At 41.9% G+C, this 23,512-nt stretch overlaps 1 protein-coding gene across 1 annotated transcript; it reads left to right on the top strand.

Annotated features, from left to right (window-relative positions):
- Window positions 1-1,274: 1,274 nt before the first annotated feature.
- klhdc3 (kelch domain containing 3) lies at window positions 1,275-22,139 on the top strand (the record flags this gene model as incomplete). The annotated part of the gene is made up of 10 exons (XM_079229366.1): window positions 1,275-1,428; window positions 2,692-2,871; window positions 3,097-3,212; window positions 3,297-3,368; window positions 4,742-4,955; window positions 5,559-5,645; window positions 6,901-7,009; window positions 18,268-18,341; window positions 19,365-19,443; window positions 21,758-22,139. 10 exons carry the CDS (start codon window positions 1,275-1,277, stop codon window positions 21,822-21,824), a joined length of 1,152 nt encoding a protein of 383 aa, XP_079085492.1. The 3' UTR covers window positions 21,825-22,139.
- Between the last annotated feature and the right edge of the window lie 1,373 nt (window positions 22,140-23,512).

The following is a 23,512-nucleotide window of genomic DNA, read 5'->3' on the forward strand; positions in this document are numbered from 1 at the left end:
TGCGCCCGCAATGTAGCTTATATGGCCCACCCAGACCTGTGCAGTAGTGCACGTGGATGTGGTTGTAAGTTAACTATGTCGTAATGACTACTAAGCTATTGTGGCCAAGTTGTCAGTGCCATGGCTAGTCATCTGACATCAACAAAGTCCTGCTCAGTGGGTTAGGAGGGTGTCTCAGCCCTCTCAAACATGCACTTCTTCTCAAAGTCTAACTAACCTATGTGACGAAGAACTGCTGTTCAATGTGTGCAGGAAACACTGCTGGGGAACCGGGCTACTGCATTGCAGACGCGGAAATGTTCCCTTCACGTTGCAACTGTGTTGGCATTTTTGAGAAGTCACTTGAATCCATGTGGACGTCTTGCGTTTACATGGCAGCTTTTACAACAATGTTCTAAAAAAATAATTGCAACAAAACTATTACTCGACTAAAACCTGCCTGTCGACAAGATCTTGCCCGTGTTGCTCCACTTGGTATGTTGAATGGTCTTTTGGGGGTTTATTTATAAGAGCAAACAAAGGTTGGAGGTCAGCGAGTAAGTGAGTCACTGAGACTGAATAAGCGGAGGTATGTAGGGTTTACAGAGACACAGGTGCACTTGCCTTCTGCAAGACACACAGGTAGTGACTGAGTATGTGCCTGTTACTTTAGACTTGCAGTATAAGCTGCAGGCCTTTTCCCACATGCTTTCTGTTGGTCCTTAGTTTTCACAAGTGTCCAAATAGGTGCCCAAATATCCAAGAGACGGATTTACTGTTGCTCTCTTTTCAAGAGATTAGAAACACATTTACTGAATAGGATCTCACTAATATCAAAAGATCACTGAAGCCATTTGTGTGTAATGATATTGATATGGGCTTTGTATTGACGAGGTATCGCCCAAAAGGGGTTGTATATTATTTATATGATTCTATTTTTAAAACGTTTGTAGTGCAGTGGGAGGTTACATGGATGAGAGTGAGCAGAAAGAAAGAGGAGTGGTAGGTGTAGGTCTAATCACTTCTTAAAATACCCTCCCAGCTTTGATAATACAGGGGCGTGTGAGCTTGTCAGCAACAGCAGAGCTGAGCAACTCATAGACCAAGAGGACAAACCGTTGCCCTTTGTGTTCTCCTCAATTTGCCCCTCCTAGTTTCCCCACTGGTCTCCTAAGCAGAGTGCCATTCCTTGTTGTTGTGGTCACAGGTTTCAACGGTGTTGGCTTGATGGGATCCAGGCGGGTGACAAAGTGATGGTCTAAGGACTCGCAGTCACAGAGGTGCTTGCGCGTGGAATGTTGCGCTGGTCGGTGCACCTAGAAGGAGGGCCGCGGAGAGTCAACCATGCTGCTGTGGCGGTGGGGCACAAGGTGTACTCCTTTGGAGGCTACTGCTCTGGGGAGGACTACGAGACACTTCGTCAGATTGATGTGCATGTCTTCAACACAGGTAGGTGTTCAAATTAAACAGATGAAATTGGAAAATACTCACACTCAAAAATAACACAATTCGCGAGTCCCAAGAGAACTCTGACTTCATGAAAAGTGATTAATCTGGTCCACACGGGGACCCAGTTCATGTATTTATGTAAAATGATCTTATCTGCTGTTGGTTTCTGTTTGAATGCTAAGTTGGTGAAAAAGCATGTTCCTTTCATACCCTACGTTCTAACTGTTATGACGCAGGAAAGTATTTTTATTTTAAATTATAAAGTGAAAATGAAAGTGTTTCAGAGTTTGTCAAACCTTCACCGCTTTAACGGCTGGCATTGAAACCTAAGCGTTTCATTGCGGTTTTGTGAAATGTTCTGTGTTTGCTGTTTTTCCGTTGCCGTCCCACAAACACAGGTGTTTTCTTTAAATGTGCCGCTATACAACTTTTATAAAACGGCTTCCTTCTCTTATTCGTAACCCATTTGATATATATATATGTTTTTCTATGTGTGGTCGGCCACCTGCTTTAGGGTTTTACAACTTCCAAAAGTAGCTAGAGCCTACTTGCCGACGTCGTGCCATTAAAAAAACAAATAAAAGCTGTGGCACCAAACCTTGATGAAGATGCCTTTGGGCTGATTGGAATGGAAATGGGACCACCTTAGCTATTGTTTCAGTATTTTATCTTGACACTTGCTTTGTGCTCCTTCTCTTTGATGTCTATTTTACAGCAGAGCTGCCTGTTTTCTGAAGTTTTTTTTTCACCTTTCTTTTCTTGTCTATATTTGACGATATTTTACTTTTCACTGAATGAATGCATAGGAAATGTAATGATTTGGTATATTATAAAATAATGCAAACAATGTACAGAGCTAAGTGTAAGTTGTTTTCAATACATCAGTGTAAATATGATTTGAGATGTTTGTAAGTTTGCTGTACAAAAAGCTAAAAAAGGGATTAAAAGAAGATGTATTTATATTGTAGGAGTTAAATTATGGAACAACGCTAACATAAATGTAAGAATGATCAACTCATTTTTGTTTTTCAAAAGGATTGTTTATAAAACAATTGTTCAGGGTTACAAGTGTGAATGAAATCTATCTATAGTAGGAATAGTATTTAGGATAGGAATATATAAGCATTACCTCACCTATACCATTTTGGTTATTTAAAAAAAAAGTTTTTTGTACATTAGATTGTGGCTTTACTTATTGTATGTAATGATTGACTGAATAAAGCACGTACTCAATGTACCTTTCTGGATGGTTTTGTACTTCAGTGTCTCTGCGCTGGATGAAGTTGCCTCCAGTGAGGATCGGAGGAGGACATGAACGTGCCCGTGAAGTGCCCTATATGCGCTACGGCCACACCGCTGTGCTGCTGGATGACATTATCTACCTCTGGGGTGGTCGTAACGACACAGAGGGAGCCTGCAATGTGCTTTATGCCTTTGATGTCAGTAAGTAGACCTGCATCTAATTCACACTGCTAATTGATAGTTTGAGGCTACGTCGCCTTTGAGATGCACCTGTTTGATGTTAAGGTTGTGATAGCGACAGGGAGAGAACACCTTTTTTTACTCCATGGGGCTGTGCTCGTGACTCAAGTGTTTTGTCCGTAACATAAGAAGTTGGGTCCCTCGCAAGAGTGCTAAGAGTTGATGTAAGCTTTCCCTGCTTCATAGACACCCACAGATGGTTCACACCCAAGATTTCGGGGACCGTTCCAGGGGCAAGGGACGGTCACTCCTCCTGCGTCCTGGGAAAGGCAATGTATATATTTGGAGGCTACGAGCAGCTGGTGAGTCTTCGTCACTCTTCACTGTGGGACTTGCTCGCTGAACATTAAAACATGATTACATGAATCTCCTCTGCCCTGTCTTAGGCTGACTGCTTCTCCAATGACATCCACAAGCTGGACACCATCTCCATGGTTTGGTCGTTAATCAATGCCAGAGTGAGTTAATTCTTCAAAAAAAATATATTTTTCCTGTGAAGAAAACGTTATGCATTGAATATTCAAGCCCCAGGAAAGAGGAGCACCAAGCACTCAGTCAAAGAAACACAAAAGAATGGACTGGCAACATACTTGGTTACATTCAAAGCACTGTTGGAAATCAACACACCATTGGTTATTACAGGGGTTGGCAGTACTGCTACACAAGCGCTCAGTGGTCAGATTGGCTGGATACAAAGGCACTGAAATTTAATGCAGCTCCCTGGTGGGTGGCCAAGTACCCTTTTGGGATGTGCCATTTGTGTTTGTATGCAGTCAGACTGTTCACGTGATATACTCTTGTTAAGTACATGTTAGACGTAGACACTAGTGCTTCGGGTGAACTAGTTTTCGTTCCTCACTGATAACATTTCGTCAACAGAGATTACAGTTTGGTGCTTACATATTTAGTTGTGCATGTGACTGAATAATACATTGTTTTGCCATGTTCTCAGCTCTGCATTCCTTTTGTGAAATAAAACAACCTGCTGTGCTTTTATTCAAAAAACTGTTTACGCCGTTATTAAATATATATTTTTGTTATTCCACTCATTTAAAATCATCATTACGTCTTGTGTGCTTACTAGTCTTATTTTTCCTAGATCAGCCCAGGTTGTTTTAATTATTTCAGTTTCACAGTTAAACTGGTCATTTTTTTTATTTCAACATTATTTGTATAATCAGTTTGTTTTCTGGTTTGCTTTTTCTTCCACTGCTCTATTTGTAAAACAAGTTGAAGAGCCTGCTGGCCTGCATAGTGGGAAAACAATGGCAGCACATTCTGGAAGGGAAGGGGTGTGAAAGGCTTTACCGTGGCTGTAGCACAGCTCAATGCATAGGGAGTAGAGGCTGAGGCGGTTTCATACTGTGGAAACGGATCTCACATTTCACTTTTGTCATTTTTATTCATAGTACTCTTGTAACCAATGACAGTATCGTATTATTATTCTGAGATCAGTGTTTCCACGAAATGTAATATAATGTCTCTATTACTGGCCATTCTTTTTCAAGACTGGTGGTTCAAGGAAAGTGGTTTGGTTTTCGAGTGACTTTGTAGTATTGTATTTGTGTGCGACGTATTCCACTAGATGGCGCAGTTTACTCACGGCTGCTGTTCACTAAGCCTCACCTTTTGCAAGTGTGAAAATAAAGCTTTATACCCAGAGTGGTGATGATGAGCTTTGGAAATTTGGAGACATGGGAGGGTTTTGAACTAAAACTAGCTGACGAGGTCGGTCCTGGATCGACTGCTTTATGTTCCGTCGCTCTACTGAAACTTTTATAGAGCGTAAAGTATAACCGTCACACATCATCTGCCCGTCTTCTCTTCACAGGGCACTCCGGCACGCTGGAGGGACTTCCACTCGGCCACCATCATCGGGACAAAGATGTTTGTGTTTGGAGGCCGAGCAGACCGCTTTGGTCCCTTCCACTCCAACAACGAGATCTACTGCAACAAGATCAAAGTGTTCGATACACAGACCAACTGCTGGCTGAGCACACCTCCAACACAGCCGTTGCCAGAGGGACGCAGGAGTCATTCGGCCTGTAAGACAAACACACACATAAAATCAATATGGTGAACACAGATTTATGATTCGTGAAGCACTTTTAAATGCTTATATTGTATTTCAGTAGGTCAGTATCCTAAATTGCTTGCATTCTGTCCAGAATGAGTTTGGAGACGAGAATTGTGAGACCCAACAGCTCAACAGAATACAATCTGGTTGTTAGGAAATTCCTCATCCTTTTAGCTTAGCGAGGTTGATGAACCGGCTCTTATCATTAAACATATGGTTAGTTTTAAATAGTCTGAAATAATATGTTTTCCAGGGCAAGAACTGATGGAATCAAATATATTTTTGTGATTATTCATTTGTCTGTAATTTGCAGTCATTTTCCATTGTGACCGATCTGTTTCATTCTCAAGCATGATTAGTTTTTAATTTTATTGTTTTTGGAGTGAAAATACAAACCGTGTTCATAGTTAATTTAAATGTATTCAGTACAAGAATGCATGTTTTCCCAACATTGATTAAACAAATCCAGCTAATTGAACAGATTCACATGGTTCAATTTACTGCGCCGCAAATGTCTTGACCTGCTTGAAAGACCATAAAGACTGGACAATTGTTTTGTTTTTGTGTTTAGTTTCCTACAACGGGGAGCTGTATATATTTGGTGGATACAACGCCCGTCTGGACCGGCATTTCAACGACCTCTGGAAATTCAACCCAGGTGATTTACCACTTTTATGTCCGTTTGGGGAAAACGTGTCACGTTGCTATCAAACACTGGTGTTAAGTGTGTCATTCCCGGTAGTGTTTCATTGCTTTGCTTTGTGCGTAGTACATCTGTTTTGCTCTCCCTGCATTGATGACTGTTAAACCTCTGTTGAGGAAACATAGCACTGGAGGTGCTAACTCGTGTTGACCCTCATGAGACTCATGTAGACGATGCCCTCCTCCTCCCTCATCGCATCATTGTCAGCCTGGTGATCGTGGCTGGCTGCTTCCTTTTTCGCTATCCCGCATGCGGAACACACATGCCTGGTCTTTTTGCCAGAAACACCCAGATTCAAAACTGACAAATCTGTCTCAGTCTGCAGATTGATTCTCAAGTTGTTTTTCGAAAGAAGTAATGTCTCTATTACTGGCCATTCTTTTACAAGACTGTGGTGGTTGAAGAAAAGTGGTTTGGTTTTCGAGTGGCTTTGTAGTTCTGATAGTTATTGCTGGTGAAATTGATCACTATGGTGTTCAGTCATCTATTTAGGTAGACTGTTGATACACAACAATGGGCATGTACAGAATGTGTATCTTAACAGTTAGCCTATCAACACTGATCTTTAACCTTTCCAGATTTAGCATGTCACATGTTTTTTTATGGTGAAGAATGTACCGTGTATGTCGATGGTGAACTGGGTGATTTGTGTAAACCTGTGCTTTGCGTCCACTAGATGGCAGCACCTCAATTATAGTCCTAATTATTCAACAAAGTCTGAATGACCTGTTGCTATAGAGATACAATGATGCTGTTGGCTCAGAGTGTGAGAGACTATCACATTTCATCCTTATATGGATCAACTGAGCGAGCTCCAACATCGTCACTCATATTGCACTTGTGCCGAGCAGAAGAGAGGATTAATTTCTATTTATGAAATGGAAAGTTGTTTATGTTCAAATGATTGCTAGATTTTGTTTTTTTGCTTTAATCACTCCTTTTCATCCCCTTACCCCTGGGCCTTGTGTTTGTGGTTAAATATAGCAGGAAGCTGAATGAACTGCAGGCACTAGCAGAAGCACTAGTAGGTTTATGTAGCTTTTTAGTGGCTGAGAGTTTGTGTAGCTGCTACGATGTCGCCCAACACCGCTCAAGATTTGTTGTGCTAAAGATCCCTCTTTAGAGCTATTTAGAGTATTCCCTCTTGAGTCAGTCTTCTCTTCCATCATTATGTCTAAATATTGTTATTTCAACTTTATTCTTTGTACAGAAGCTTTTTCCTGGATGAAGGTAGAGCCGAAGGGGAAAGGCCCATGTCCGCGGAGACGGCAGTGCTGTTGTATGGTTGGAGATCGAATCATCCTCTTTGGAGGAACCAGGTAAGGCACAACATATTACTAATGACGACTGCTCCCAAATATTGTTTCTGTTAGGTTCCCCCAGTCATTATTCCAGTGGTAACTTTTGTTTTTTTAATTCCTTCTTAAATTATGTATTATTTATTAAAAAATACATCAATAATTGTATATTTTACCAATTTAAGAATATGAATATATTTGCATGTAGCTGGAAAACAGTTAATTTGATGTGCCCTGTTTTTGAGTACATTTTGCAATTTTTTTTCTGAAAAGTATTCAACCTAATTACTCAGCTCCCCAAAGAGTAATATATATATACACACACACACACACACATGTATACAGACACAAAGTTTGCAGGCCTGCATTCTCTTCCACACCCACAGCACTCCAGTATATTTGGATATACACACAGACAAACTCAAAGGAGGTGTGGGGGGGGGAGGGAAACATTTTAATTTGGATTAGCAGTCCTAGATCCCTCTGTTGAATTGTTCAGTGTTTAAATATTATTCATCTTTTTTTCTTCTGTTCAGCCTATATCCATTTCCCAAAGAGTACTGCTGACTAAAAGCTTAAGCTGACAACACATGAAAATAAACCACTGAGTGCCAGCTGAGCCATTGTTCTCTAAAGAGAGCAGTGCCACACTGCTGAATGTGCGTGTTGTTTACTTTCAGCTTCTCACTTGCACAAATTTTAAAATAATCAAATATCAATATCACGTTTAGATGGATGTTAAATTAAAGACAACAAATGGAGTTTGTTATCTAAAACATGTTTCAGTTGTTAGATTGAAGAATGTGTTTGTCATTCGCTCCAGACCCCATTGTTTCCCATTAGTTCCAGAAAACCAACTTGAAAGAACGTGAAACTTGCTTAAGTCAGGTTACCCATCACATTCACCATCGTCACTTGGTCATACAGTTGATATTGGGGTCTTTACTGTAAACTTTAGCTTGTTGTTGATGAATCCAGGTGCTTGTAGGAAGACATTTATCCTTATTAAAAACATATCGTATGCTTTTGGAAGACAATGCATGCGGGTTTAGAAGTAGGATTTATCTATAACTCTCATTTCATCCAAAAGTACCTTAAAACTTGTGTTGCAAAGCTGCAATATATTCCTGTCAGAGCAGTACGAATGTGTCCAACCAGTTATGAAGGTGATACAGTATTTCCAGTGGCGTTCGAAGCTCCAACTTTAGAATCTGCAACTTTTTCTGCTCCCTGGCGTGTTTGACTATATCCTTGGTGACAAGACCTCTGGCAATGACGGTGTTTTATGCAAGATGTTCTGCCTGCATTCACACTCTCACGCTTCATTGAAAATGGCAGATTCTGAGGACTGATATAGACGCTGGAACCAAGCTACTAGTTTTTCAGGGACAGGCTATTTTTAAAGATATTAAAACAAGGTGAAGTGGTTATTATATTAAGAAATATCTCTATCAGATAAAAGGAATAGCTCAATAGTTTACATAAATAGAAGAAAAACTGCCCAACAAGTTCAGAGGTTGGCTCAAAATGGAAACGTCACCAACTTCTTTCTTTACAGGCACTTAACTTCTTACGCTCTTGACTCTTCGTTTGTCATCCTAATCTTTGTGAAGCACAGGCGCTCAATAAACAACTCTGTGCTTGTGATGAAAAACGTTCCTCTCTTTTTCAATATGCCAAATGGAGGGTCTGGCTCCTGTAGACGGCAGCCTGTGATGATTCCCTTGTTGGCCCTAAGACAGTTGTGATTGCCGGAGGTTCGTAGCTGGTAAGGTGCCACTGGGCTGGTGACGGGCTTGTGATAGGCCAGTAGCCAGTGGAGTAATGAGGTAGCTAACGGCATTAACATGGTCCAGCGTAGTCAGGGCCTGAGCTACTGTTATCAGCAAGGCTGTGTTATCAGGCAAACCCCACTGGGAAAACCTGATAGTGGGGATCGGGGAGGCTGTGGATAAGAGTCCTCTCAGCCCCACTACGTCTACAGGCCCTCTTGTCCTGAAGGCCTCTGGCTGCTGCTGGATTCGTTTTCTACTGCTTCGTTGGTCGCCACATCACCGGGAGCACACAGTAGTACACAAGTGTAGTCTTGATTCATCCATATGCAGCAACATTAGTGCAAACCTGTCATTCTTACTGCACTCCAGCAGATCTATTTTTAAAGGCTACCTTTCATATTAGAATTAGTCATTACAATTTAAAAAATATATATATATATATATGCTTGTAATCAAAAGTCGGCAAAGTTATTGATATGAAACTTTAAAAAATGCTTATACAAAATCAAGAATTGTTATGCATAGTTTGGTTTCTCGCCAAGATGAGTCCAGGAGGGGTTTTCAGGAGTCATGATTTCCTGTTGTGAGCCGATAGTGTTGGAAAGGGAGTGTCTGAGGCCATTGGATTGATGGAGGGTGCTGGCTGAGGAGAGGAAGAAATCAAACACAGTATCTCCAACATCCTGTTTAAAAGGAACAGGGCAGATTTTTATTTTTTTTATTATTCCCGGACCAATGCAACTTTGAAGCTGTTAACATATATTAATGAATGCACACAAAGTATCTTTACAAGGGGAGAAATGTGGTTTGTTTGTGTTATTTGTAAAGTAGGTTGCTCAGTTGTTGTAAGTCTGCCAAGATGTTTCCTGTTACTGTACAAATCACAGCGTGATCCTTGCAGGCTCTAAGCAAGTTGGCCACACAGGTTCTCTTGACAAGCATTGCACGTTTGTTGTTTACATGAGTGCGCCTAAGCCTCTTACACACAGGAACTCCCATAAGCACGCGCACACACAACCTAAGACACACAAACGGACTCCAAGCAGCTTCTCATCACACACTCACACATTTGTTTGCTTTCTTCTCTGTACTAAGAAAGTTTCCCTGTTCAGATTCACTTGGTGTTTCAGTTTCCGCCTTGATTTGCCCTGATTTTTAGATTTTGACGAAACAAGTATTTTTCCAATATGCGCCTCTAATTTAGTGTGAACATTGTGTTAATAACCAGCCTTTGCTGTGTCTCCTGTGTTTACTTTTACATGACCTAACAACACCAGGGCAGTTAAAAAGTTATCGTGCCTGTCTCAATGCAGCTGACAAATGCTCGCACATGCCACCATGAATTATATGCTAGACACCTTGCTTGTGTTTTTTTTGTGGGGCTTCTCATTTTGGTTGGTCTGGCAAGGAAATTGTGTTAAAATTTATGGTCCACATCTTGTTTTCTTGGGTTAGTTGTCCTTTCATATTGATCCAAAACAGAACCCCTCTGTTGATCCTTTTTTTTTCCAGTTTATGATATTTATTTTACCTGCAGGAATTTGTTCAGGAATAATTTATTACTTTAGTGAAGGACACTAAAGCTATTAAGTCCGAGAGCCCTCTGCTTTCAAAGGGGGCACTTTGGACTGGACCTAACACCGAAGTGTGTTAACAAAACATCAACGGCGTGACATAGACTCTAATGAATAATAAAAAGAGACCGGTGTAAGCAAAACAAGAGGCTACGAGTGCAACCTTCCAGTGTTTAGTATTAGAATATGCTTGGATTTAGATTGAATGAGCCTTAATGATGTTTACATTGAATTTTTTTTTTTTTTTCCTCTGTTAAATTTGTTGGCATTAAACAGGTTTAAATTAATTATTTTCTTTGTTTTGTAAGTATGTTTTTTCGGAACACACTCGCATGAGTTTGCGTGTGTATGACAGACTGGGCATTAGTGGCAGTCTATTGAGTGCCACTTACGTCAGTGTAAACAGGCCTGCTGAGCTGCAGAAAGGCGCGAAATTCTGCCCCATCTCTGATTTATGACCTTAGGGAGCATTCTTTCTCAGAGTGCAATTTGATATACCCTCAGCGCCTCTGCTACACTCATTTACTGAGACCTGCTCACTGCCCCACGAAGGACGGCCCGTGCATGACTAACTCCACCTGCACTGACCTTCACCTACGCACTACGCAAAGAGCAGCGGACTCTGCTAAACCCTGTGAATATCTACCTTTTCCTAACCTCCTGAGGAATTGAACGCTGCTAAAATTGAGTTGCCACAGAGATTATGGATCTCCCGCTGAGAGTATGTTGTCATTGTTGGCATTCGTCACGCTCTGTGTATAATTGCTTACGACAAGCCCAGGTTGGGCTAAATCTGTATGCATTTTAAGCTCGGGAACCGGGCATCCTATGAGGGGCAGGATATGAACAAGGACATGACAGATTGGCATGCTGGGAGCAGACAGCTTGGAATCTGCGAAGGGGAATCTGGCACTGGCCCTTGAACTACTTGGACATAACCACGTGTATTCATTCCATTATATTTCATGATATATTTTCACTGACAGGTATTCATGACTCTCTGACGGCCGCAATGATGACTGGTTTAAATCACCTCTGTGTTCTGTTGTTACTCTGTGATTGAAGGCTTGCCTTTCTGCCGTTTGGTAAACGGAAACATCCCAGTGGTCGGCAGGATTTGGATTTTGTGCCCTTTTAGCCTTCAGCACCTATATGTGGACTGCTGATAATGTGTTCTTCAAAGGGGTTTTAATTGCCTTTCACTGTGAGTAGCAGAGACCAGTGGCTGTCAGTTTAGGTCTAACAATGCCAAAGTGGCCTTGTTCTATGAATAAGTGTCTTTGATGTCATCACTGTGCTTAGGCAGGCCAGATAAGGTCTGTGGTAGAGTTGGACGATTGGATGAATATATAGTTGGTTGTTGTTTTCTTTTTTTGGCATATTTTCACATCTAACTTGATTGATTAATGGTTTATTGAAATTGTATGTATGAGATTTTTGGGCGTAGAAGTAAATCATGAATGTTCAATTTGACTAGTTTTAAAGAAGATGTGCGATTTTCTATTGGAAAGAAAAGCAGTGATGGCAAATGTGGACATGTTGATGTCACCACCTACAGCCAAAGAAAGTACTAGCTTCTGCAATTTTAACATGTGCGCCACCTGCTGGCAATGAGTGTTCATTTTTATGTCTACTGTTTTCTTCTTAATGTACCACATGTCATCCAATCAGAGGCCTGCAAACCCAATTTTGAGATTGTGGGCACTGTGTCTCCACAGTTGGATGATATTTACTGGTCCTAGTTTTAGGTGCTTTTGTCTCATGTCCTTACGTCTTTTTAATTCAGGCACAGCTGCACTCAACATCTTAAATGACTGCGTTCCCCAATGTGTGCAATGTGTTTTAGGCATCTTTCCAAAACAAGAAATTTCAGAAGGATTTTTACAGCCTCAAAATATCACAATTCCCTGTGTTTCACTATCCCTCGATCAAAATGTCAGTCAAATTGAAGATCACGGTTGATATGTCCTACTTCCGGTGTAGTGTACCATTTGTTTGTGTTTGTGTCTCGATGCGTTCACGTGACTTAATGACTCACAGCTCCTCTTGTTGAGCGGACGTCAGAGTGCTGCACATACACACGCACACGATCGCGTTTCTCTGCCAGCCTGAACGCATGTGTTCCATTTGGCAATATGCACAGTCACTTGGCAAATTTAGTGAAAGCATGCTGACGCCTTTCCTAACATTAGATAATTCAATTATTGGGCCTCTTCTTATTGTTTGTTTAGTTTTGAATCGATTCAAAAATTAGTTTTTTTAAAAAAAATTTTTTTTTTTTTAGAAGCAATGTAAGTTTCAAACAGACTTAATCTGTCAGTTGTCCTCTATTGGGTTTTCAGGTAGGGAGAATGTGTGGCTCTGAGCAAGGGTGAGACTACATAGCAGGTAATCTCCCTGGTAGTCAAAACATCCCACCCCAAAACCTCTTGTTTAATCCACCAGAATCTCACCGTGATATTTAATCCATGTGGAATTCAACTGGTCATTTCAAAACAGCTCGCTGTTGAGCCGCAGAGCTTCGGCAGAGTCCAGTGATTTTGTTTGGTAGATCAGGAAGGTCAAAAGCCTGGTGCCTCGATATCACCTACGAGGGCATTTTGCACCTTATCAATGACTGAAAGGTCTGCTGTTATGATAGTCCAGCCGGTTTAAGTGTGGCTTGTTATCATTGTTGAACCTGACAGTTCAAATGTTAGACTAAACACAACATAGGACTCAGGCCAAACTAATTCTTAAACACTTTATTTTTCTTGCCCAGCATTGCACAAATATCCAGACTTTCTGTTTTTGATTTTCAGTTGATTCCTGAACATGCATGCTCATGTCGTACATGCCGCACGTTCTGCACCTTTTATCGTATCTTCAGGTCCGCCGCAGGGGAGCATGGCTCCGTGGAAACACGCCTATCAACACACCATAGATTATGATGCCACACACATGTTGTTGTTGGCCTTCAGTGTCAAAGGGTAGGCTGCAGAAGTTTCCTTTATTAATTGTCTGTGCGCACGTGTGTGTATGTGTGTGTGTGTGTGTGTGTGTGTGTGTGTGTGTGTGTGCACGCACTTCGTAGGCTCAAGATAAAACCTGTCAAACAGTGGAGATGACCCCAACAGGACACGGGGCATCCCGCACGTGTCGGGACAGGACCTCTGGGCAGCACAGCTACACCGTGATTTACTCTTCAAAGACAAGCTCATGATAGTATTTCATCTGCATCTTAACCCTCTTTAACCCACTAACAGGCTGTATACATTAAGGAGTCACCGGGTTGAGTGTTACACAGCAGCTCAAATAAACAGCCTGCATAGGCGACGCTTTGTGATGCTGTTGTCCACATCAATTCACATGTCTAAATAGTAGCAGTTTAACTCGTGATTTACTACTGTCATCACAAACAAAACACCTCTGTTTTTTTTTTTTTTTAGATCCCCTCTGTGGAACAATGCCCTGCTATGGAGACAATTTTTTTATAAATGACAAACAAAGCAGACCGGCCTATTAATTTACCGGAATAGTAGGATATTCGTTTCACAGTTGGCAAGTCATGTTTAAACAACCCTTCTTGGCAGAGGAAGAGACTTTTCTGAAACACTACGAGCTTTTGTTAGTGACAGAGAATGATCCAACTAACATGACAGGAAACACTCGTAGCAATAAAAGAGCAGGATATGAGGAGATAATCAATTGGCTTGCAAATGTAGCTGGTTCACTAATGAGCTGCTCTTGACAAAATATAATACAATTTCTTTATTGTCATTGCACAAAGTACAGAAACAATGAATATCAATCCTGACAGTGCATTCACACATATCAAACAGTAAAACAAAGAAGCAGAATAAAGAAAATATGCTTGCTGTGACTTAAAAACAGTAAAATAATTGAGATCTTGCACTTTTGTACGAAAGAATATACTATAGTGTGGTTGAAATGTAAAACAGTTGTGCAGTGTGCAATATATATACAACAGTTGGAATTCAAGAGATAAAACTATGGTCTGTAGCCGCTGTATGTTCGTCAGTGTATTCTATTGTGAGCGTCTCCTGTTAGGTGGCTGACCTTGAAGCTAGTCTTCAGCTGCAGGTGAAGATTGGGGCTCTAGCTCTTATTTTTCAAAAATGAATCTATAGAGGAACAATTGACCCTTTAGACTCCCCCAAATATACATTAACCAGCTGTGTTCAAGGTCTTGAGACACTATTTAATGTACTCTTCCTCACTTTTACAGGCCGCTAGGCTCATAACCTATCCTGACAAAAGGGACTGCATTTGTGTTTGCTTGAGTTTTTCTCTCCAATTCCACCACCAAGTCCAACTACATTTTGTCCACAGGGGCCGCAATTTGAGATGCATTCTCTGCTAGCTGGCATCTCCTTTGTCTAATCTGAAGCCAGGCGTCTCTCTCTGGGAGCCAGCGGTAGTTTGTGTCTCACCCTCTGCATGGGGCTTATGTCTGGGCAACTAAAGGTCTTAATCCACTGTCCAGCCACTGCCCAGGAGGGGGCACAGATAGCTCGGTAAGACGAGGCGACACAGTCGAGATTAGGGCAAAAGAACTGGACGGGAATCTATCGATTGGTGATAACCAAGTCTATTAGTCTACAGTTTAGTAAGCACCTTCCATCGGATCCTGTAGGCGTTGGTATTCAATGAAATATTTTTGACTTTGAAGTGACAGTAAAAACAGAGGGCAAAATAATGAATGTGACTACTGGCAGTACATTACTTCATATTTTGAGATAAGATAGTGTTCCTCCAACAACATTCAAGACCACTATAACAGTCCTGCAGCAATCTTATATTATTTAAATGTCTATTTTCAAAGTAATGTTGCTTTGCAGATTGCTAACATCACTAATGTTGAAGTAAGGTTATTATTGCTGTCTGTTTTTGTTGTTGGTCCTCCCATCACAGCTTTCCCCCCCATGTTTTAGTAAAGTAAAGTTTCACTAAAATAATTAGATTTCATGTCTGGCCATCCTGATAAGGTGCTCTGCAGGAAGTTGTAGTGTGTGATGAGTTCCTGTGAGCTAGGTGGTTCTGAAGGATCAAAGTTCAATAGGAAGTGGAGAAAGGAAAAGGATGCAGATCATATCACTCCAAGAATGAGGATATGGTCAATGAAGACACGCCTACGACAGGACCCAGATATACTGTTTACATCTGTGTTTGTGTTGCTGATGGGAGCTCAATCGTTTTCTTGCCACTTAATTTGCGTTGTTGCTGTCTCTGAAAGTCCTTTTACAGAATTTGAAAGCAATTACATTCTTGGACACTTGAAACAAGTTGGAGTTTCCAGGCTCTTCGTTGTTCCCTCATTACTTTTACGATTGTAGCGCTTTCTTCTTCAGGTTTTAGACCGAGCTTTGGATATAATGAGGTCAGGCAGGCAGTGCATTGCTAGAAAGAACTGGCAATTGGGTGATTAGACACCCTCATTGAGTGTTGTTTGAAATAGCAACCAGTGTTTTTTTTTGTGGGGGAGCGGCATCACTGCCCTCATTTAGACTGGGAACCAGCGCTGCTGTAGGGGGAGGAGCACTTTCACACATAGCGATACTTTGCTGATCAAGTAACAAAGTGGCCCATCAAACACCAGGATGCCACATAAAGTCGCTCACTGTGACTTTCCCGCTTCTGCCAGTCTATCGGACACCTCTTAGCACCCCTGCTCTTCCCTTCCTCCACGAGCCCCTACGGGCTCTTCTTCTTTTGTGGTGACCAATAAAGCATTACCATTCCCTAATGTTCTGCTGAATTTCACACCCAGGCCGACGTTGTCCATGAGCATATGCGAGAAAGCCTCGAACCAGGGGACGCAATCTTCATCTTTCACGTTGCTCTCTGTAAAAGCATCCTCTTATCTGCACCCTTTCGCGCGTCAGCATCCAAGCCTTGTACCCGCTCTCCATGTGAGCTTGCACAGTAGTCGACGGCTACTGCAGTGTGCTCTTCAGATAGAGATGCTACTTTTCGTTACCTCCGTGATGGAGACAGATTGCTGGTGTCCAAAGCAACCACTAAACGTATATTTTTTCAGTATGCGGACAAGATGTAAAACCAAATTCATACAAGATAATAAATGTTGTAATAATTAAATTGATTTTGTGACATTTGATGAGGACCAGCTCGAGACCATTATGACACGCACATTGCTGACGCTACAGCCAGTTGTTGGCCACAGTCGCAACGTCTCAGACTGAAGTACGAGTCAATGTCCTCGACAAAGGTACCGTACGGTTCAGTGCCACCATGGAAGTTGCTGACCATTGTCCCCCCACTTTTATAGAAGATGATTTTTTTTTTCTCGTATCAAACTTAAATAAACAATACAAGAATATATATAGAAATCTCTCCATTTCGTCATCTTATAGCTGCAACTTTTTGTAAAGAAGTCTCTATTAGTGTTTCTTTCTTTTTGATTTTCTTTAACCATTTTAATCACCCCAGTGATGTTAGTCAGTACTGAACGGCAGGTCCCGGAGTAGACCGTCTAATGATGGTGGGGGCTTGGGTGCTCCAGGGTATTCTGATAAAGGCCCACGGGGTAAGCCCCGGTGGATCGCCTCCTGCGGGGGCAGGGGGCGTAATGACTTCCCCAGCTGGCCCCCTGGGACCACTGCGCTCGTGCTCTGCACCTCTCCTGGCTGCTTTAAGCCACTACGGTGTTTGTTTAGGGAAGATTAGCAACGTAAAACCCTTACAACATCCTGAACACGCAGCGAAGGGAGACGCAATGGAGAGGACAGCGGAGAGGAGGAGAGATTGATGGGCTGAGAGACAGTGGAGGAGAGAGGAGAGATTTTCTGTGCAACAAGACAATGAATGATAATGCAAGTGAAAGGGAGGTACAATACATGTAATGGTAATAATTTAAAACAAGTGGTTTCAGCCAGTGTCCTTCAACAGTACTCTAATGGTGTCCTATGCTCTTTGTTTGGACACATGCCAGTCACTGGATGCTCCATGCGCAGCCGAAAGCATCCTTCAAAGCTATTCTTAAGGACCAAACCTGGCAACCAAATCCCTCAGTTATTCTCCATGATAGATATTTATAGACACTAAATTGCTTGGTGGATCCACCTGTCTGGCTGAAGCTGTCCTCTGGGTGGTGTAAATTGTGAAGTGCTTTTTTATACACTAATCTGAACAGGTCTCTTGGTGCGCTGTGGATACAAAGCCGTGATGTGCATCTTGTACATTTACAGGAATATATTTTCCGCCTGTGTGAATACATTTTCCTTAAGATGTTAGCTGAACTCCTGCAGACTGTTACTTTGCATTGTGTTTTTCTACGGTATCTTTGCCATGTTTTGCATTTTAATTGATTGCAAAAGTGGTGACTGAAGAGTGTTAAAACAAGGATTTCTTAGCTGTGGTACACCAGGTGTGTGTGTGTGTGTGTGTGTGTGTGTGTGTGTGTGTGTGTGTGTGTGTGTGTGTGTGTGTGTGTTTAGCCGTGGCAGGAAACAGATGTGCAGTGATATCAACGGCTGCACAAGTCTGGGAGACTATCAGCACGGGTCAGCCTGCCGTCTCACTGCAGTGATACACTTCCTGTGGGCTTAAATCATGCCAGCCCGTGATAAAATAATGTTAGGAGCACTGCTGTTTTTAGGATTTATCTGTGGCTCCTTGATTATGACCCCTGGTGATTAAAGAAAGCTGGTAAGAGTGGATGACAGGCTAAATAATTGGGGGTCTGTTTGTAACTAATTGTTGGGAATTCTAGGAATGACTTGAGGGAAGAAACAATAAAGTTGCCCCGTTAAACAGTTGAGTCGCAAATATAACCTTGGCAAGTCGTGGGGCTCATGCTTGTGATAACGGACAGGAAGTTTAAGGAGTTATTGTTGTCCTCCTGGATTGGTTTGACGCTTTAACCGCTTGTAAATTAAAAAAATACAACTTTTTTTCTTTCTCTTTACAGCCCCTGTCCAGAGCAAGGAATGGGTGACGAATTTAACCTCATGGATCATTCAGACCTGTATATCTTAGACTTCAGTAAGTATTCTTGGTTTTATCCATGTCTCACTTGTTAGCGTAAGAAGGTGTGTAATCGTCCACATGCAGATATTCAGTGAGATTCATAAATCCCCACACGACCACACGTTGCCTTTGTAAGTATTTTCAACAGAGATGCACCAATAAAAAGCATCCCTTTTTTTTCAGCTTATTTCAGGTGACCGGCCGATCTGTTTCTGCTTTTTTGTCGTTCACAGACGATAACATCACAGCCACACACACTTTGTCACAACTGCAAGTCCAACTTGAGGCGTGGAGGAACCTCCATTAAAAACGCTTGTAACAACCCACTTAATCAGACACTTTTTAAATCTTGTCATTGGTTCCCATTCTGCTGCTCAGTGTCTGGCTCGTCCCCGGCTGTCTGCCGAGTCTCCCTAGCAGTCCTGCTTATAACGGAGCCAACAATTAGTGGAGGTTATTATGATGCGTTCAAGCTGCACTCTGTAGAAATAGATATTGAGTGAAGGTAAATTTCAACACTATTCAACATGTGTTCAAATGTACGTCTATCCTGTGGTCTCCTCAGTGCATTTTATAGACCCAATACCTTCCTGGCACCATTTCTTACCCCGGCCTAGTATGCCTGGCCTTGTCCCTGCTTGGTGCTATCATACGGGGAACTTCCGCCTCTTGCACTACCAAATATAGTCGTTTCCTCCCTGCACTGGGGTAGCCTGCAATGCTGTCAGGTCACAGCGTGTGTAGGCGGGTTTACACAGGGATGCTGAGAGCGTATGGGACTGGCAGTACTCGGTGGCATCCCCTGTGGCATACACTTCCACGTGCCAGTCGCGTGTGCCTTCACACTGTTTGTCACTGGACATATGGTGGAGCAGACATGACGGTGGCCATAATTGAGAGGAAATTTGTAATAAGATGATTTGTGCGCCAAGGTAATTTAACACTGTCCTCATGAACATTGTGGTTTTTGTTTCAGCTGTTTTTCTGGGCTTTGGTAGAAACACGCCTGTGACTCATTACACTTTCTCTTCTTTTCAGGCCCTAATTTGAAGACGTTATGCAAAATAGCTGTTATTCAATACAGTCTGGAGCAGTCAGGACTCCCGCATGATATCAGGTCAGACAAGCATCCTCTTCTCTGACATTAGTGCTATTTGGCCATAGCATTGGCATAATGTTGTTCATGCAGTTTGTCATTGTTGCCTGTCCCAATAATAAGGCTGTTTTTCAAAGAGGCAAATTACGGCTCATTATCCTTCATTTAACCAGTAGTACGTTTTATTCAGGCTTTTGTCTGACTTTACTTCAAATCTTCACATGTAACATTTTTATGTAATTGCATCATCCTCTGACTAATAGCACAAAGATTTGTGTATAGAAAAATCAGACAATCATGGGGAGACTAAAAATAAGGCCAAAAATAAGGCAAAAACTTACAATCTCAATTTGGCTCTTGATTCATTTTGCGTCGTTGGAAAATTAACCATCTTTAGGTTCCAAAAACATCGCTGCTTAATAAGAAACTATGCTGGGAAAATAATGTTGCAGAAGCTGCTACTTAAGACGTATCTGTCCTATACTATGAGCTCTAGTTGAGTGCCACTAATGGTTCTGTTTATTCATATTGGACAGGATGTAACTACAGGAGTCACTGGCTCGGTAGCTAGAAGAGTTCCTGTCATTGGCTGCTTGAGCTGCGAGTGTGCAGAACAAAGCCATATCATATATTTAGAGGGACACATCCTCCAATTTGCTCAATCTTGAAATATTATGACTAATCATTAAATTATGAATTTATTATGGTAATATTACAACTGTTACTGTCCAAAAGGCACGTCGGCACACCGGGAAAAGGCTCGGCATGCCAGAGCGCCAGTCCGCTCCTGATTCTAAGCTCATGGTAAACATGGAGAACTGAAATATGACTTAAAAAGGAATCTTATTTGTACCCTTTTTTTTTTTTTTCTATTTCTTCTCCAAAGATAATACATACATGTAAAGTCACGGAATAACTTGCTTTCTTAGATCCAGTAAAATCCAGTTAAATGGCAGAATGAATAAATAAAAGTCCTGTAGGTGCGGCATAAATATAAGGCAAACATTGCTGCCTAAAGAGACATTGGAATAGTTTAATAATGGATAATTTTACCCTCTCACTGAAGTTTTGACACTTGCAAGAGAGACTAAAAAGTTTGAGAGCACCTCTTTGACTTTTTTGTGACGTTCTAACGGGATTATAATCACACGGGAGGGAAACTGTTAACTGTTACAGACAGATTTTAAATAAAGGAAAAATACAAAGTGTGTTTTCAGCAGTTACTGTCTGCCAACCTCCTAATATGGAACATAATTGGGGATAGTATTCACGCAATCATTCCATTTAAAGCCTGTTCTTGATGAGCATATTAATGAGTCCTCATTAGGCAAGTACATCTGAAGAGGATTTTTTTTTTTTAACACATGGACCCCATGGAACTTGAGACTAATTACTCCTCTTAGCGTCTCATTTTTCTCGCACCGTCACTGCCACCTTGTACACTCCCCACTTTGCCGATGTGTTTCTAACCCTGAGTGGCTTCTTCGGCGGGGTCACAAGACTTTGGTCGACTCCCTTTTGCCCCTCACTGGCATCTCCAGCCCCAATGCCAACCTCCCCTCCTTAAACACACACACGCGCACAACAAAAAAACCAACAAAGCGATTGAGAGGGAGTGAGTGTGAAACCAGAGCCAGTGATAACAATCTGGAGCTCAACCTCTGACCTGTCAGCAGGTCAGCACTAGACCCTGTTGTCGGGCCCTGCTCCTGGTTCTCGTGTTACAGCGGGGCCTTCCTCATGCTCGTCCACATCGTAGCCCTTCTGGTGGGAGGGTGGGAGCAAACGTCACAGTTACTTGATTGACTGTCTTTCTCGTAGATTTTTTAGCATCTTGGCTATTTCAAACCATAAAGGTCCAGTTGAAATTAAAACAATAAAAGCATCATGATTATGAAGTAAAGACATCAGCTGCCTAAAATGCTCAAACCATAAATATGTTTCCAACAAAATCCAATGTGGCGTCTACGCCCGACTACTTTGGAGTATACTGGAGGCTCTTGAAGGTTAAGGAGTGCTTTCACACTAAAACTGCGATCTCGCGATCTGAACAAATAGAGCCTATATTTATGCAGGATCATTCGGTAACCATGGTAATTTTTCCCTGAACCATCGGAGAGTGGGAAAAAAAAACAGAAATCAGAGTCCAAACCCATTTGTTAGAGCTGTTCCTCAATAATAAAACAAGACTAACAATAACTATCCTTGCAGAATATTACGGTAGACGTTCTGTTCTTTTGTTCTGGTTTCAACAGTCTGGACTAATAACTAAAAGGAAACAATGTGTTGTTTTTCTTTGGTCTGAAGCTCACCTCTGTCTCCTTGTTCGCTACAGGTGGGAACTGGCCGCCATGACCACCAACAGCAACATCAGCAGGCCCATCTTCTCCTCCCACGGCTGACGCCGCTGACTGTGACGCAGAACCAGGACCGCTCGCTCCGAGCTTTTATCTTTCTAATCAACTGAGCTCCGAACAGTTTTTTTGTAGAGTTTGGATCTGTACGCAGATTTTATTTTCCACATTCACTTCAAGTGACCAAAACACCCTGCGTACGACTTCCTTGGACACCGTGAGCGCTCTCATGTCTGCGGATATTTTAACGCCCCGAGACACTGGCTACGTGTGACAGAAATTGTTACCACCTGTTCACCTTTTTGTCTTCTTTCTAGCCTCTCTAGAAATCTAATCAGCCTATGATAATCATAGACTTCTAATCTTAAGCACAGGAAGAGACAAGGACTTCAGCCAAAAGTCTTGAGAAGTAAACTCTTTGTTGAGGATGTCACACTCAGCCGATCTCCCCCAAGAGACAAATGTGAACCCCTTTTTGTTCGAGCTCTAAGGAGATGGTCACGAGATTGTATATGTTGCAGCTCCAACGTGGTCATAAAACCATGGAATTACCACAACCCTTTGCAGAAATGTGGAGAAGACATGTCTAACGTGTTACTTTGGTGTTAAATGCAAGCAGCGTGAGTTTTGGTATGTTGTGTTATGCTTGTGGTTCTGTTTGACTGACTTTCAATGCTCATCTTTTACCGACTTCACCGGGCTCTTAGCGGCCTCAAAGGTGATTTGCAGAGTGACTGAAGCAAGCCTTGTAAAATGGTCATGTCCATCTACCTCCCTCAATAGCATGCATCATTGAGTCTGTGATAAGACTTGCTATCCATTAGACATCTACTTTCCCCCCCAGAAACAAAAACAAAACAAAAAAAGAAGCCTTTTCACGTTTATATTTGTGGTCGTCTGTTGTATTCTTCCAAGAAAAGTCGTAGCGTCACTGGAAGAGTGCGACACACCTGCCGCCCCCTTTTACCCTGCGCTTTTTTTTTTCAGTGCCAAACGTAGAGAGGAATCATGATGCAAATATATACTGTGTATGTGTGCGAGCACATGGTCCACGTCTACACGCGATGATGCTTCAGTGTGCCTGCTGTAGCGGGAGAGACGGTCACTAATATGCGTCACGTAGTCGTTCCTCTTATAGACAATCCGGCAGCGATCCGACTCCTCGTGACCCGCTCAGTCACGGTGCGGGGAAAGAACGGTGTGTGTGCGCGTTTGTGTACGAGTGCAAGCAAAGCTGAACCTGAGCGGATGTTGTTAAGGGCTGTTATTAGAATACACACTTGGGATAATGCAAATTGGGGATGTTCATTCAGGGTGTGTGTTTTATTCTAATCTCACATTTTAGATCAAAACTTTGAAAACGCATTTGTGGTGGTGGTCTTTTAAAAAAAAAAAAACTACTTTTATCTCCACCCACTTTCAGTAAATGATGAGCTTGCCGATATTCTATAGTTTTGATGAAGTCAAGGAATCCCATAAAAAGACCGACAATGTCTCAGCATTTTTGAAACCCGTCATTCATTTCCTAAAACGTTCACATTTTACAGGCATAAATAAAGTATAAATAAAGGAGGATTTATTTCCAGTGGAGGATTCGGGGCAGCAGCAGGACGGTGTATTCAGGATCGACTCAAAGTGAACTAATGTTCATTGTTATGAAGAAACTCTTCTCCCAGTCCAGTGCTGTGGCTCATTTCTGTGCTTTTAATCGTTTTAGGGAGACAGTTAAAGTCTGC

Source organism: Taurulus bubalis (genome assembly GCF_910589615.1).
Source record: "Taurulus bubalis genome assembly, chromosome: 14".
NCBI classification, from domain to species: Eukaryota; Metazoa; Chordata; class Actinopteri; order Perciformes; family Cottidae; genus Taurulus; species Taurulus bubalis.